This window comes from Phocoena phocoena, chromosome 1, assembly GCF_963924675.1.
Source record: "Phocoena phocoena chromosome 1, mPhoPho1.1, whole genome shotgun sequence".
NCBI classification, from domain to species: Eukaryota; Metazoa; Chordata; class Mammalia; order Artiodactyla; family Phocoenidae; genus Phocoena; species Phocoena phocoena.
Genome location: NC_089219.1, coordinates 153,169,809 through 153,186,602, shown reverse-complemented (window position 1 = coordinate 153,186,602; position 16,794 = coordinate 153,169,809). Strand labels below are relative to the sequence as shown.

The 16,794-nt window shown below is 57.0% G+C and overlaps 1 protein-coding gene across 1 annotated transcript; it reads left to right on the top strand.

Annotated features, from left to right (window-relative positions):
• The first annotated feature begins 215 nt into the window (after nt 1-215).
• Nucleotides 216-10,549, top strand: SOX13 (SRY-box transcription factor 13). Its single transcript, XM_065871370.1, has 13 exons — nt 216-413; nt 1,585-1,696; nt 1,785-1,871; nt 3,055-3,227; nt 3,637-3,705; nt 4,274-4,388; nt 6,841-6,926; nt 7,142-7,304; nt 7,701-7,810; nt 7,948-8,044; nt 8,360-8,503; nt 9,361-9,577; nt 10,273-10,549. Exons 1-13 carry the CDS (start codon nt 216-218, stop codon nt 10,547-10,549), a joined length of 1,848 nt encoding a protein of 615 aa, XP_065727442.1.
• The last annotated feature ends 6,245 nt before the right edge of the window (nt 10,550-16,794 follow it).

Here is a 16,794-nt window from a genome sequence, read left to right as displayed (position 1 = left end):
CAAATGTTGGCCCAGTCTTCTCTAGACCTTTCTGTTAAAAAAAAAAAAAAAAAAAAGTGGGTGGGTGGGGGGACAAGAATCTTTTCCGGTTTGTCACAGTGAGTTCCAAATGGAAGCTTGCCTTTTGCATGAGTGTACCTGTTTGGGGCTGGGGGAACAGTCACTGCCTCGGGGTTCAGGACTCGCATCCTTCCCTCTGCCCGTCCTCCCTCAGGATGTCCATGAGAAGCCCCGGCTCTGCCCAGCTGGCCCTGGATGACGTTGGCACCATGGTGGACTGTACTGTCAAGTCAGAGGGGAAGAAGGAACCCTGCCACGAGGCCCCCCAGGGCTTGGCCACCGCAGCTGAACCCCAGCCCGGAGATCCAGCCCGGGCCCCCCAGGATGGTGCTGACCCTCCAGCTCCAGCCCAGGTGCCCAGCACTCTCCTAGGGGCTCCTGGGTCAGTGTCCCCACCCTGCCTCTGTAGCTCCTATGCCTGTGCCCTTCCCCCTAGTGGGTGGAGCAGGCACCCACCAGCCTAGCTGGGCAGAGGGGCAGGCAGAAGCGTTCTCCTCTGGGGCAAGACTTAGGTGGGTGGGTGGGTCAGGCTACCTGTCAGAGCGGGACATGAACTCACTTCTGCCCTCACTCACCTGATATGAACTGCTCACCTATGTGTGACCAGTCCTTACCCTTGAAGACTAGTTGAGAAATAGGACACACGTGCTCACAGGCTGGCTTAAAGATAATCTACTGGCTTTTTCATATGATTCGAGACAAGCAGCCTTATTAACCGAACCAGAGTTAAATTGCTATTAAAGACAATACAATTCCTCATCCTCGGAATGAAGGAGCTGAACTACATGAGTGGTGAAGATTCTTGCAGCTCCTAAAAACTCCGTGATTCCATGCAAGAGATGTAAAAAGGGAATACCTAATCAAAAGCCAAATGAGTGAAAATGAGGAGAGTTTTAGGGCTCTGAGGAGGGATCCAGCCAGGAGGAGTATGTGAAAGGGGGCTAAGGGGTAGGGGTGGTGATTGAGGAAGACTTCCAGGATAAGTAGGGCTTTAAGCTGGGTCTTAAAGAATGGAGAGGACTCAGATGAGAAGAGGAGAGAGGGGACAATGTCTTAAAGAGGGTGGGGTGGGGGCCTTGAGAGTAACCTGCGGGGCTGGAGTGGTAGGTGCATACAAGGGAGGCTTTTGGCCTCTTTAGTCTGCAGTGGCAAACCTCATTCACATGCATTATCTCCCTTGATCCCAGCAACAATCGTCTATGGCACGGGACGTATTAGTATTTCCATTTTCGGAAGACCGAGGTCAGGTTCAGAGAAGTTGAGGGACTCATGTGGGCTCAAGCACCTTGTGAATCACTGAGCCCAGGTCTCTTGTCTTTAAACCTTTTGTTCTTTTCACCAAATCTATCAAGCCAAGTCAGAGCAAAGGTTGGGAAGGTGGGAAGGGAGGGCCCTACTGGAGGGTGGGGCTGGGTAGATTCTGGAGTTCCCCTAGGATACATATCCCCGGGGCGCTCAGCCCCCCACACTGCAGTCTGCCCCCATTCCCTTGGGGGTGACAGTGATATTCAGTGTGTCTTACAGGACAGCAGCTCCCTGGAAAGCAACGGGTCCCCAGAACCCAAGAGACCAGGAGGCTCTGAGGCTGCTTCTGGAAGCCAGGAGAAGCTGGACTTCAACCGAAATTTAAAAGAAGGTAAGACGTCGTCTGCCCCAGTCAGGGACGGGGGCCTGGGTGGGGAGGTGTTAGGACAGTTACTCCTTAGCCCTCTGGTATCTTCCAGTCGTGCCGGCCATCGAGAAGCTGCTGTCCAGTGACTGGAAGGAGAGGTTTCTGGGAAGGAGCTGTGTGGAAACCAAAGATGTCAAAGGTGAAGGCCCATATGGGTGGGCAGAGGACAGATGTCTGAACCCCTTTCCCTTCTCCAGGCCTGGCCCTGCAGTCTAGGCCTGTAGGGCAATTTCTGGGGCTCTTGGTGCCCTCACACGTGGCCTGTGCCACTCTGGCTCCTGCCTGGTCCTAGGGGTCTGCACCATCCCTCACCCGGGGTTGGGGGGGGGTCCAAGCACTAGGCTTATTCCCATGCAGCAGAGGGCCTGGTGGGACTCAAATCCCCTGGGACCCTTGAGACCTTGGGGATGTCTTAGCCACTTCTCAGATCTCACTATAAAATGAGCCGGACGTTCCCTTTCACTGCTGGAAATTAACTCTAGGCCACCAGGACCTCATTAAGTGAATTAAAGTGTTGCCTAGGTTCATCAGGGTGATAAGTTTCCCAGTGTGGTTAATCACACTCCCAGAGGAATCTTTAAAACAATGCAGATCCCCAGGTTCCACCCCTGCCTACTGAATGAGAACCCCAGAGGAGGGGGGCCTGGGCATCTGTATTTTTCAAGGGCTCCCCGAGTAATTCTGATGCATGTGGTCTGCATCCTGGCACTTAGGAGTAACTGCTGCATCTGACATGAACTGGATTAGAGACAAGGAAGCAGTGACATTGCTAGTTGAGGACCACGTGCCAGATTCAGGACTCAGCTTTACATTCAATACCTTCAACCCTCCCAGCAACCCTGTGAAGTGTCGATTGTTGTGCTCATTTATATATTCAAAAAGCGAAAGCGCAGAGAAGTTGGTAGCTTGCCCAGCAGCTCCCAGGAGGGATGAGTTAGAAGGGGAATTTGAACCCAGATCTGTCTTGCTCCAAAGCCTAAGCGTGTCACTCTGGGCCCTCCAGTGGGTTAGTTATCCACCCTGACCCAGTGGTACTGGGCACTTGAGGACATCCCAGAGGTGGGCCAGGGCTGAGATGCCCCACCGTCAGCATTTCCAGGGCCTGGAATCGGTGAGTGATGGTGGGGACCTTCTAGAGCAGCTAGTTGTCAGGTGACAAGATGAGGAGGCCCCTCCAGGGCAAGGACTGTATCTCAGTCATCTCTGTGGTCCAGCCCCTGACGGGGCCCTGGGGCAGAGCGATTGCTCAGTGTCATATGGATGGACCGGTAACAGATGAACAAACAAAAGTTCTCAGTGGTGGTTGCTTCACTGTGGAGCAGGGACCCAGGAGAGCCTGGCAGAGAAGGAGCTCCAGCTGCTGGTCATGATCCATCAGCTGTCCACCCTGCGGGACCAGCTGCTGACGGCCCACTCCGAGCAGAAGAACATGGCCGCTATGCTCTTTGAGAAGCAGCAGCAGCAGATGGAGCTGGCCCGGCAGCAGCAGGAGCAGGTAGGGCCTGCTTGGTGTCCGGCTTCCCTTCCAGGGATGGGGGTCTGGTCCAGGGCCTAGAGCGGAACATGGTGGGGGCAGGCGGGGAGGGGGCCGTGGGCAGGGGCTGGGCATTCCCACCTCTGGCGGTTCATCAGCCCTTGTGAGGGGACAGGGCGTGGAGCGGCGCTGCGGGGCTCTGAGTAAAAGCAGCTGGCTGCTTCCTGCCTAACCCCCATCTTTGGTCTCCGAGGAAGGAGAATAAATCCTGAGGGTTGGCTGTTCGGCTTCTTGCCGTGTCCAGCTGTCCTCCATGTCCTTGCGCTAGGCACGGGAGGCAGGGTGTGGGTGGGGCCGCAAAGGCTTGTGGGAGGTGGGATCCTGGGGCCTAAGGTGCATGTTCCCATCACCTACTCTTTCCTTCTGCCAGATCGCCAAGCAGCAGCAACAGCTGATTCAGCAGCAGCATAAGATCAACCTCCTTCAGCAGCAGATCCAGGTGAGGGGGGAGGGCTGGGTGCTGGGATCCAGGTGAGGCGGGAGGGCTGGGTGCTGGGATCCAGGTGAGGGGGGAGGGCTGGGTGCTGGGATCCAGGTGAGGGGGGAGGGCTGGGTGCTGGGATCCAGGTAAAGAGTGGGGAGGGCTGGGTGCTGGGATCCAGGTAAAGGCGGGGGGAGGGCTGGGCTCTGGGGGAGCAGGGGCTTGAGGGGTTGACACCAGTGTGGAGAGGTACTGGAGACAGGGAAAGGCAGGGAGTGTGGACTAAGCAGAACCACTCAGGCATGACCCTAAGGAGGGCGGCTCATTTCTGCTCTAGCCCCTCCCCTGTTTTTGTCACCTATTTCAAGGGCAGGGCCCAGAGTATCTTCCTCCCAGCTGGGACCTGAGGGCAGGAAGACAGAGGCCCACAAAGGGGGCATAGGGTCAGATGGATCCTTTTGAAAACTGTCCCTGCCCCAGGCCTGCGTCTCTCATCCCCGGGTCCACCCTCTGTGTCCAGGGATGACCACAGCTGGGTAGCTGGTTGGGCCCCCCAGGGACTCACACAGGGTTTCTTTGCCCTCAGCAGATCAACATGCCTTACGTCATGATTCCAGCCTTCCCCCCAAGCCACCAGCCTCTGCCTGTCACCCCCGACTCCCAGCTGGCTTTGCCCATTCAGCCCATTCCCTGCAAGCCAGGTGAGTGTGGGAGGGGAGGGTTGACCTGAGGTCAGGGAAGGAGCCCAGGAACCACTCTCATCCATTAATGTGCAGTGTGGCCTTTCTGGGCCTCACTTTGGGATCTGTCTAGTCAAAGAATAATCCCTTCTTTCTGAATTTCACTGGGAGAATGAAAAGAAATAGCACACTGAAAACCATAAAGTGCTTTCCAGACATAAGAGGACGCTGCCTATGTAGGTCTAGCCCCCCAGTTCTGTGGGACATTTCCTGTACCAGAATATTAATGTTTTGAATGTTGACTGAGATTTATCCATCTCCCAAATTCATGCTGTTGCTCTGCCCTGACAGTGGCACTGCTGCCTTCTGCCCTGTCACTGAGGCTCAGTGACCACAGATAGAGCAGCAACAAGCGTCAGGTGCTGACTGGTTGTTGGGCAGCCACGAGGGTGATAAAATATGGACTTTGAGCTCAAGGAATTTATGGTCTGGGGAGGGAGACAGAAGGATACCAACAGCCGGGGAATCTGGGAAGGCTTCTTAAGGAGGTGGTGCTCGCTTGGGTGCTGGGGGAGTAGACTTGTGAGGGTGAAGCTGGGAGCTGAGGGTGGAGGGAAGGGGCCTGGATCCTGAGGCAGAAAGCCCAAAGGAGTGTTGGAGTTGAGGGGAGCACATGGCAGCTAGTGGGATGTGCCTGGGGAGGGCAGTCGGGGCTGAGCACGGACGTTGGGATTTATTTTGTAGAATGTGGGATGCACAGGAACATTTCAGCAGAGGATGTGTTGTCACACTGGCTGTGGGTGGTGGGGAACAGAGGGGTACCAACTGGAGGTAAGACGGGGTAGGGGCTGCTGAGGGGATTCTAGAGATGGGGAATGACAGCCTGGACTAGGGCAGTGACCGTGGGATGGAGGCAGAGATGGAATTATTAGGCTACGATCATTGATTCCTTATGAGAGGTCCTGGGGACAGGGCAGAGATGCTGCCCATAATTGATCCAGGAGGGGAAAGGGTTTTAATTTTAAGTCAACTCCCTTTGGTCAATGCTCCCTGTTCCATGTGAGAGAGAAGGCAGGGGAAATCTAGCTGGGTGAGTTCCTACGGGTCCACCAGCAAGGGCTTTGGGCCGTGGGCACAGTTCGTGGGCCAGCACCACTGACTCCTGGGTGGGGGAAGGGAAAACACAAAGGACTGAGAAAGTCAGGCCCTACTTTGAAGGCAGTTTCTAATTTGGGGTGGAGGAGTGGGGACTGGGAATGGGGAGGGGTGAAGGGGGGGGACAGGTTGCACAAAACCACTGCACCTACAGGTGTCCATAGAGCCGAGCTGCAGGGGTGAGGAGGGCAGCGGCCTAGTTGCGGGGAGGGGGCCACACCCTTGCTGGACAAGGGGGGCAGGGGGCAGGAAATAAGTTGTGGAAGACCTGCACTGGCTAGGCTGCCCCCTGCTTTGTTTGCTCCTGAATCCTAGTAAGCAGGAAGCCTGTGGCTGCCAGATGCGCCACCACCTCCTTCCCCGCTAACCCCCCCCCCCCCCCCGCCGCAGCCCCGGCTGAGTATGAGTAACACCTCTCCCAGGTCACAAGCCTTAGGTGGTGCCCGGGTGCCTATAGCATAGAGTCCAAACTCCCAGGCTCAGCCTTCACAGGCCCCGAGCCCTGCTTGCCCATCGAGTGCCAGCCTCATTTCCCACCTCCTGCTTTCCCGCCTGCCACGCCCGCTCACGCCTCCCCTCCCCCCAGTCACCCCAGCTGAACAGAGTTCTCTGGCATGCCACCCATGCAGCCCATATCACCGCCAGCCATGTGGTCAGTGGTTTGTCTACATGGCTTATCTCTCCACCTCAATTGTCAAGTCAGGGATGCTGGTCCTCCTTGAGGGAGAATGAAGCCAGCTAGGTAGCAGAGAGAGAGTGCATGTAGGGGGGAAAGGTCTAGAGGATGCAGCTGGGTTCAGAGTTCAGAGTTCAGATCTCAGATCTCAGTGCTCCCATTCATTAACTCTATGGGCACCCATGTAACTTCTCCCAGTCTTCATTATCCATACAATGGGATGATGTACTGAGTACTATTATATGCCACATACTAGGGATTACGTTGAGGTGATGCGCATGAGGCCGGCTACAAACGAGGCAGCTGCTTTTGTACCCTGCACGTAGTAGGTACAAAACACAAGTACCCGTAGAAAGAGTGGATGGTGTACCTGACGTCGTTTCACCGTCGGGTGGGAACTCGGCGGCCAGTGGGTTGGGAAGGGCAGGAACGGGGTGAAGATGTTGATCAGCGTGCCGGGCAGTGGGGGACGAGGGCACAGGAGGTCCTCAGCAGTGCTGTGGGGCTGGGAGGGCAGTGGTTGGAAGCCAGCTGGGCCAGCTCCGAGCCTCTGTCCACGCTGTGCTTCCGGGACCTCGTCAAGCAGGGCGTCTGCTGTTCTGTGCTCATCCAGGACTTTTCTCCTTGCCGCCTTTTCCGTAGTGGAGTACCCGCTGCAGCTGCTGCACAGCCCCGCCGCCCCAGTGGTGAAGAGGCCTGGGGCCTTGTCTGCCCACCACGCCCTACAGGTACTGACCCCGCCCACTGGCCGGGGCTCCCGCCCTCACCTGTGGTGGCTGGCTGCCCGCCTAGGGGACCATGGGGTCCTTTGTTCTTGTTCTCCTACTTCTTCTGTCTTCCTTTCCTGTCGGCTTGTCTCCTCTGTCCCTCTGTCACCCTGTGTCCCCCCAGTCACAACGTGGAGGTGTCCTTTGGTGTCTCTAACCCTCTGGGTCTCCCTCAGGAGCCCTCCCAACCCCTAAACCTCACGGCCAAGCCCAAGGCCCCCGAGCTGCCTAATGCCTCCAGCTCCCCGAGCCTGAAGATGAGCAACTGTGGACCCCGTCCTCCCAGCCACGGGGCCCCCACACGGGACCTGCAGGCCAGCCCCCCCAGCCTGCCTTTGGGTAAGCCGCCCCTACACCTTTCCCTTCAGCCCTCTTCTAGGAGAGAGCTAAGAGGGCAGGATATGACCCTGAGCGTGTCCCTTCCCCTCTGTGGGTTACAGTTTTTATAAAACAAGGGGTTAGACTTGCTCTCTTTGGCCCCTTTTAGTTCCAGCACTCAGTGTCCTGGAAGAAGATCCCCTTCCTGCTCTCCCCACTGTATCTGATTGGGTACCTGAATCAGGGATTCAGGCCATTCTCATTTCCAGTCTACTGTCACCAGGACTCCAGTGTAAATGGCGCCCCCTTGGGGATGTGCAGTGCAACAGAGGGGAAGAGGGAGGGCAAGACATGAACTGGGTGTACCTCCCTCAACAGCCCCTCCTTTTCCCTTCCTTTCCTTCCCCTGTCCCATAGGCTTCCTTGGTGAAGGGGATGCTGTCACCAAAGCCATCCAGGATGCCAGACAGCTGCTGCACGGTCACAGTGGAGCCTTAGAAAGTCCCCCCAACACCTCCTTCCGTAAGGTATGGACTCCCACTACCCTGCACCTGGGTGGGCAGGGGCGGAAGACACAGTGTCTGAGGCTACCAAAGGGAAGAGCAGGGGAGGGGAGCAGGGTGCTGCAGAGGGGGCTGAGGTACAAGTTGCCCTCTCTACCTAGGACCTCATTAGCCTGGACACATCCCCAGCCAAGGAGCGGCTGGAGGAGAGCTGTGTGCACCCACTGGAAGAAGCCATGCTGGGCTGTGACGTGGACGGTGAGGGCTCTGGGTACTGGGCTGATGGGCAGGAGGGCCCACCTCTGCTTCCCACCAGGGCCAGGATGGGTCAGGTTGTGTCTGTCTCCAATCCCTTCTCTCCCTTCGTCTGTCTGTGGAGTCCCCTTACGTATCTGTCCCTTGTCTGTCTCTGGGCCCCTGCTGGTCTTACTCCTGGCCATCCCTGGCCCTGTGGGAGCCTCCCGGCGCCCTCTGGTGGTCAAGTAGGGGATGTTTTTTTCTGCCAGCCCTGGAGGACTCTTCCTTAACCCACACTGGCTGCCCTGCCTGGCTGACTCCTCCCCTGCTCCCCAGGCTCCCGCCACTTCCCTGAGTCCCGGAACAGCAGCCACATCAAGAGGCCCATGAATGCCTTCATGGTGTGGGCCAAGGATGAGAGGAGGAAGATCCTCCAGGCCTTCCCAGACATGCACAATTCCAGCATCAGCAAGATCCTTGGTAAGGGCCAGTGGGCGGGGTGGGGTCTCGGGGGGCTCTAGGGGCTCCAGGAGCCATAGTCCAGCAGGATCTAGTTGCAGGAGTCAGCTGGGTCTAACTGGGGCTTTCTGGGTGATGGTCCACGCCGTGGTGAACTCCAGTGGAATCTGATGGCGTGTGGGAGGCAGGCAGGATGTGAGACAGCTGGGTCCTGGAGTCCGGTACCATTGTAGGGCTCTTCTGATAGCACCTGCACCGAAGAACTCAGGTGGAAGAGAGTGCGTGTGTACGTTCTTTAGCTCCCCGACCCCATCTCTCCCTAACTTGTTCCCCTGTTTGTCCAGACCCTTGGAGCTGGCTCTGGCAGGAGACAGGAGAGACTGGTATTCTTAGGCTCTCAGTAGAAAGGTCTTTGAAATTATATGTCCTCTTTGGAGGCCAAGGAGAAATGTGGGGCAGGGCAGCTGGAGCTAGAAGAGGGCAATTGTTTTCAAACCTCAGCTCCTCCAGTTCAGGTCTCTTGTCAACTGAGACACCAGGTATTTTGTCCTCAGCAGGGAGCCTCTGGGGATTGTTGGGGGCCTGGGTGGCTACTCTTTTGTTTATGCAAAACATGCAGACCAGAGGCCTCCCAGAGTCGCTGTGTAGTTTGGTATGTGGGTGGGTCTTAAGCTAGCAATTGGATATCCTTATACATGCCAACCTCATTCATTCGCTCAGTATCTATGGCGCACCCACACTGGGCCAGGCCCTTGCTGTGTATAGGTGCTTGCACATATATCTGGGGATCAAAACCTTCTCGGGGCCTCCAGGATCTGCAGGGGGCTGGGGGTGTCAGCAGAGCCCAGCTGACTGCCTGCCCCTGGGGGCTGGGCCAGGCTCCCGCTGGAAGTCCATGACCAACCAGGAGAAGCAGCCTTACTACGAGGAGCAGGCAAGGCTGAGCCGGCAGCACCTGGAGAAGTACCCTGACTACAAGTACAAGCCACGGCCCAAGCGCACCTGCATCGTGGAGGGCAAGCGGCTGCGGGTGGGCGAGTATAAGGCCCTGATGAGGACCCGGCGCCAGGATGCCCGCCAGAGCTACACGACCCCGTGAGCAAGGCCTCCCCAGCGCCTGAGACTCTGTGTGTGTGTGTGTGTGTGTGTGTGTGTGTGTGTGCGTGTGCGCGTGCACGCACACAGCTCTTGTGAGTGGCAGGGGTTAGCGTGTGGCCTTAGTGGGATTCCAGGGGGGCTGTGCGTGCACGCATGTGTGTGCATACGTTTGTGTGGGCATTATGTGTGTGTGGCTGTAGTGGTGACTGTGACTATGGTGAGTCCCTGGTGGATCAGGATATAGATTTGTGACTGACAGGGGACTAGTGGGTATCTGGAGAAATGTATCCGTGGGTCCCCTTGACAAACAATAAAAATTCAGGGGTACTAAAAATCAAGGTACTAATAATCATAACAGAGGATTCCGGAGTTGACCAAAACAAGCATCCTAGTGGATTTCTTTAAATAGGAAGCTCCCTGGGGCATATGAAATACACAGTTTCCCCAAACGGGATTTACACAGGATCCTCTGGGAATGTCTGGACCCGTGGCCCTGGGGCTGCACGTGTGTGTTTGGGTTTGTAGCTGACAGTGAATTTGCCATCAGAAAGCAGCCAGGGAGCCGGGTGTATGTGTCTTGGAGCCAAAAGGGTGGGAGGTCGGAGGGCACGCCCTGCGGAGGACCGGAGGAGAGCAGGGTTGGGGTTGCACTGCGGGTGCATCTGTAACCATGCCTTTCTTCTGTCGCGCAGCCCGCAGGCCAGCCAGGTGCAGATGAGCCCCTCAGATGTCCTGTACCCTCGGGTGGCAGGCGTGCCCCTGGCACAGCCCCTGGTGGAGCACTACGTGCCCCGCAGCCTGGACCCAAACATGCCTGTCATCGTCAACACCTGCAGCCTCAGGGAGGAGGGTGAGGGCACAGAGGACAGGCACTCGGTGGCTGATGGCGAGATGTACCGGTACAGCGAGGATGAGGACTCAGAGGCTGAGGAGAAGAGCGACGGGGAGCTGGTGGTACTCACAGACTGATCCCGGCTACGTGGGCCTGGCCCTCCTCCATGGGGAAGACCGGGCCCCACGCCAGCAGGCACAGCAACCCCACGCGGACTGCGTTGGTACTTGGACTTGCGCATGCCTGGGAGATGGGCACAGCTGTGCATTTGTAGATACATTCATGATGGGAGATGCCCCCTCCCCACCACACCTGTGGGCACACCTGAGGATCTGATGGCCCGAGTGGGTCCTGCATGGCGGTGATGGGCTGGGCTGGCTGAGCTCCGTGGTGGCCCTTGGGGCTCGTGGCCAGGGGACACTGTATGACCCTCCCCTCCTGCAGGTCTGCCCATCCCAGGGGTATGGCAGCTACAGACCTGTTCCCCTGGGGCCACATGCTTTGTTTCCATTCTTGTCCTGGCTGGACCAGCCACCATGGGACCAACACGCACCGCCCCACCACAGTACCCCAGATCGCTCCTCTACCACGAGGATCGCTTTGTACTTTGTGCAAAGAGGTCTGGCTCTCCTCCATGTCTCTTATCTTCTGCCAAGCCTTTCGTGCCTCTGGCTGGTGTGTGTGTGTGTGTGTGTGTGTGTATGTGTACCCATGTGCGCAAGTGCACGTTTTCATCTGTTCTTTCATTGCACAAGGTATTTATTGAGTGCCAGGCACTGTCGCTGAGTTCCTGTGGGTGTGTCTCTTGATGCCATTCTTGCTTCTCCGGGGGGCTCTTTCTGTGCTTCTCTTTGTCCCCAAATTGCTACCTCTTTGTCAGTCTGGGTGTCTCAGGTTCTGTGTGTCCTTGGTGCATTTCTCTGTCCTTGTTTCTCTGCAGGGCCTTTTTTTGTGTCTCTCCCTTCCTCCGTGTCTGCCCTTGCCCCTTTAACGCCTGCTGGGTGTCTGTAAGCCCCTGGTCTGCCCTGGGCTCCCCAGCCATCCTGACCTCCCCTGCCTGCCCCTTCACTCCCTCCCTGACTCTGCATGTCAGTTCCCATGGAGCCATTTTTAGCTCCGAGCAGCATGGGAGTGTGCTCAGCTTCCAAGGGGCTCTGTCATGGTGCCCCAGCCCCTGGTCCCAACCTGAGTGCCAGGAGTGGGGGCAGGAGGACTGATGGTGCCCCCTTCTGTAAGTGACAGAAGCCCTGGAGAGGGGGCTCTTGTGCAGCTGGTCTCCACTCCTCTGTCCTGAGCAGGGGATGGGAGCTCCCCACCCCCACCCTGTCCTTGGAATGCTTCATCCTCTCCCACCCAGCTCTGCCCCTACACCTGCCCGCTCCTCTCCCCTCCCCCACTCTACACCCCCCCCCCCCGCCCTCCCCTCTCCCACTCTACACCCATAACTTGCCTCTCAGCTCCTGATCCCTTTCCCTAGGTCTTTCCCTAGGAAAATCAAACCCCGTTGGCACCTGACTCCAAAGACCCAGAACAGCCCTGGGGCAAGGTGGGAAGGGAACCCCAAATCCTACAGGGACAGATGTGGAGTCTGTGTCCGTTCCCCCATCTTCTCCCCTTCTACTTCCCTGAACCAACTTCTCTCCAGGCTGTTTCTTTTTTTTATGACTGTAAACATAGATAGTGCTTTATTTTGTTAATAATAAGATAATGATTAGTAACTTAACCAGCACATTTCTCCTATTTACACTTGGGGGAATTTTTTTGTTTTCTGTTGACATAATAAAGACAGACCATTTCAGAATCTGGCCTTTGCCTGGACGGGATGGGGTGGTGAGGCTGGCCCAAGTCCAGAATTCCTAAATGTGCCACCAGCCCGGGCACCACTGCCCCCGGTGGCAGCTCCGTGGAACTTCAGGCATGGAGCCAGGGAGGAAACATCTTAGGCAAGGGGGGCCCAGGCCAGATGCCACCCCCAGAGCCCACACTCGAGTAAGACCCTGCCCCTGCTTCAAGGAGGTGAGCAGACCTCACCGCAAAGTGCCCACCCAGGTCCTAAGAAAGAAGGCACAGTGGTTAAGAGCACTTGTAGTAAGAGGAGGCTCAGGTTCTCCCCAGAACTAGCCACATGGCCTTGTGTGTGTGTGTCAAGTCTCCCCTTTGGGCCCCATTTTCCTCATCTGAAGACAAGGAGTTTATGCCTTAGCCATGGCTCTTATCTTCTTTTGGAGAAGGAGCCCTTTGAAAATCTAATGAAAGCTGTGGACCCTCATTCCAGAAAAGGGCTCACATGGACACCACGAGCCCATTTCCAGGCCCCCCAGGATACTGATTAATGAAGCAGGATCTCTCTTTATGTACTTCAGGGCTCTGTGACCCTACGCTTTGAAATGAGGTTTCAAAGACCTACGTGTCACACTAAGAGAAATAACCGTCCCATAGACCTAAAACAGCTGGGTGACTGAAACTCAAAATGCAACAAGAGTTGATAAAAAGACCAACTCTTGTAGCTGAAAAATTAACCCCATTCATATGGAGCGGGGGCAACAAAACTGAACAGTACCGTGTCAAAGAGTTGGACTTGGGTTGGATTAACAGAAGCATGTGTTAACAACAAGCAAGGTGATGGGCCAGTGTACACCACACAGTCCTGGTCTCAGGTGCATCATGCCAGTCCCAGGTCCCTCGATAGAAAAGGCCATTCTCACAATGGAGGGGCCCAGAGGTGCAGGCATCCTGTACAGAGGACTGGAGGGAGCCTAGTGGATGGACACGTCCTTCAAGGAATGGTTGAGAGGGCCAGGGATGTTTAGTCCAGAAAAAAGGAGACTAGGGTAGGGCAGAAAGGACAAGATTGCTTTCTTCAAAGCTGTCAGATGGGCAACACACAGATATTTGATGTAGCTCATGAGGTAGCACTAGGACTTGGCCTTTTGATGAAAGTCGCAAGGGTCAACATTTTTGGCTTAACATAAAAAAACTTTTTGACAAAGACGGTCAAAAGTGGTAGTGAGCTTCCCAACACAGAAGTATTCAAGCAGAGGCTCTTGAATGCTGGAAAATGGATTTCTAAATTGGAGAGGGTAGTGGTGTGAGAGAAGGTAGGTATGGTTGATTCCCGGGCCACAAACTTGGGAGTAAAGACACCCCAAGAATTAGGGTCCCGATCTTTTGATCTAGGGAGGATCCTGGCTGCTAGCCTTTGCTGGTTTCTCCCAGCCCAGCCTCCCAGAGCTTTGAGTTTCCTTTTCTTTGCCCTCCCCACCCCAGGTCACCGGCAGGGCAGTGGCAAGTAGCGGAGCCCAGCCTCTTGGGCCCCTTGCGGAAAAGATGAAGGTGCTCTTTGGGAAGAGGAGCTTGGCTGACTGTGGCGCCTGCCCCCTAGTGGTCACAGGGGAGAGCTGCTCATTTCAACTTCCCTGTCCATCTCCGCAAACCTCCAGTCCCCACCACCACCTCTCACTAGGTTCCAAACCAAATCTGGGCAGTCTGGTCAGGACACTCCTGGCCAGGCTCACCCTCACCCCCTGCCAGTCCTGAGTTCCTCTCACTTCCCTATTCCCAGGTCCTCTGTGGCCTCAGGAGAGCCTGAGGCCACTACTGCCCACCTCCTACTGCCTCCAGCAACCCTTGTCCTGTCCTCATTCCAGCTGCTGAGAGAGAGTCACGTGCCCTGCATCCTCCTGGGGTGGGAAAAGCTCTGCCCGGAAACCTGTGGTCGGTGCCCTGGAGCCCCACCCCCCTGGATCCCGGAGAGGCGGGACGGGGTCAGATGGGTTAAAAGGCCAGGAACAGAGCGTCCTGGACATTACCATTATCGGGAAGGGTGGGGCACGAGCTTGTTCTCTGCCCTCTCTGTGCCTCTCGGGAGGTTAGGGGTGAGAGCCCAGCAGAGATGAAGAGTCCAGGAGTGCTTTGCCCGGAGAGCCTGCTAAGTGTCAAGAAGTGGCCTGAGGGAGTGGAGTCAAGGCCACCCTCGAGTCTCCAAGGCCTGGTGCTGAGCCCGGTGGGCAGGGGGGCTGGTTAGTGCGGGGTGGCAGTGAAAGGCGAGAACGGTGAGCCTCCAGGCTTTGTGCGGGAGGGGTGTGCCTAAACTCCCTTGCCCCCACCTGCCCACTCCCCTGGAGAATTGGAAGAAAGGCGGTAGTGGGATGGTGCCTGCAGGTTAATTGCTTTGGTGCTGGTGGTGGCCGGGCCATAGGGGCACAAGATGATACCTGGGGGGCCCTGCTCACCGCTGTACCACCATCTCAGCGCTGTGACATCAAGGCCCCAGGAGGCTGGAAACCAAGCTGCCTTCGCAGTGGTTTTCTGCCCTCAGCTCCAGAGGTGGATCTGAGAGGAACAAGGAGCGTGGGCACTGCCATACAGTCTTCAGGAAGGTGGTGCCCATGACCACCTGACCCCACAGATGACCTCCAGAGGCCCTACCTGCCCAGCCCTGGCACCCTCCCTATGCCGGGGCAGATCTCTCAGCCGTGTCCTCCACTAGCACCCTTCCTAGATGTGATACTGCTACCCGTCAGGGGCCTGGCCACCCTGGATCACCACGACCTTGAGCAGGGCCCCAGCTGCCAGCTCCGGCTCAGCTCCAGTGGTTGCCATGGCACCCTGGTACTTCTGCAAAAGCCAAACAGGCAGAGTCCACCTGGAAGGCACCTGCTGCTGCTGCGGTTGCTACCACCAAGGGTACCAGGCGCCTTCTGGGGGCCCTGGGAGCGCAGCCTGGGAAGCTGGGAGGGCGCCCCACTCACCTTTGAGCTGCCGTTCTCCCTCCCTCTGGCTTTCTGAGAAAGTGACATATTGGGTCCGGAAATCACCCTTGCCTGCTCTCGGGCACAGCAACCTCCCGCTCAACTCAACCGCTTGGGGCCAGTGAGGACCAAGGAAGAAGTCCTGAGCACTTGCATTTGGAGTCTTACCAGGCCATCACCTGGATAGGCTAAGTTCTTGGAATCCACGGTCTAGTTCCCTCGAAGCTGTGCCCTCTCAGGGTCAACTTATTCTAGCAAGATGGTCAAAAGCAGAGGAGCTGTGAGACCACCAGCTCTGCCCAGGTCTACCCCAAATCAGGACCCCAGGCCTTGGGAGCCAGGTAAAGGGAGGGCGTGGCGCAAAGTGTGCAGCCCAAAGGGACCCCAGAGAGGAGGGACGGGAGCGCCCTGCCACCCCCACCCCACCCCCACCGCAGGGGGACTAGTCACACCATCTGAGTCAAATCCTACCAGTGGCACTCAGACACAGACTGGTCCATAAATGGCCATTTTAATGCAGAAAACCATGATAATTTACAAATGAAAAATTTTATAGGCCAGAGCCAGAAAGGCCTGGGAGGCTGTGAGGGCAGAAAGGAGGTGGAGGCCATTGAGCGTCGGGGCAACAGCTCCTTCAGCACCTTCACGACCGACCCCACCCAGGCTCCTGCAGGCTGGCCAAGCCCCGGGGGTCCCTGGCCCCTGCCCTTAGACTCCCACTAGTCATTCCCCAGTGTGGAGACCGTGGGTCAACTTCAGGACAGAAGGTGGACATGGAGAGACTGTTCCTTGGAAGTGAGGGCCTGGAGGGCAAGGGAGGGAACAAGGCAGGAGCCTGCTGGCTATTGTCCAGCCACCCCACTCCTGGCTCTGTCCCCTCTGGCCAAGCCACAGCATGAAGCAGAGCCAGGCTTTGGTGGCCCATTCCCTTGCCTTCCCTCCCAGCAGGCGGCAGAGGTACAGAACACAAGCCTGGAGCAGAAAGGGCACTGGGGGAGAGCACACGTCCTCAGGCTGAGGTTTGGGACGGGGTTATTTGATTGGATATGGTTTGGAGAAAGGGAGTAATCTCAGATGAGGTGGCTGCTGGGGGAGCCATCAAACCCAATTCTAGACCCCACCCCACCCCCCCCAAGGTATGTACATCCATCTGTCAGAGTCGGCAGGATGCTGGTTTGGGCTCAGCACCCCCCACATGGGGCATGCAGGGGTAAACAGGCTGGAGGCTCAGGGCCCTGGAGGTAGAAAGGAGCCCTCCCACCTTCCCCCTTCCCCAAGCCAGGAAGGTTAAAGACACATCTAAGGCAGCCCAGATGCCACGATGGCCCGGGGCTGGGAATGCCAGCCTTTCCAGGGTGGCTGTGGTCTGAGCCCTGGCAGGCTGCAGGCACTCCCCACCACCCAGTCTGGCAAGGTGAAGAGGACCCCCAGAGCTGGGGCCTATCAGCCCCTCCAACCAAGAATGGTCACCAGAAGCATCACTGGGGGCTGGCGACAGGGGCAGAGCCTTCTCCTGGGACACCCACCTGTCCCCTCGCCCACCTTGTCCAAAGGTGAAGACCCCAGAGCAGAATGGAGCCCTGGAGAACAGGTCTGGCCGGCAGATGGGAGGGGACGGATGGGAACGCTGG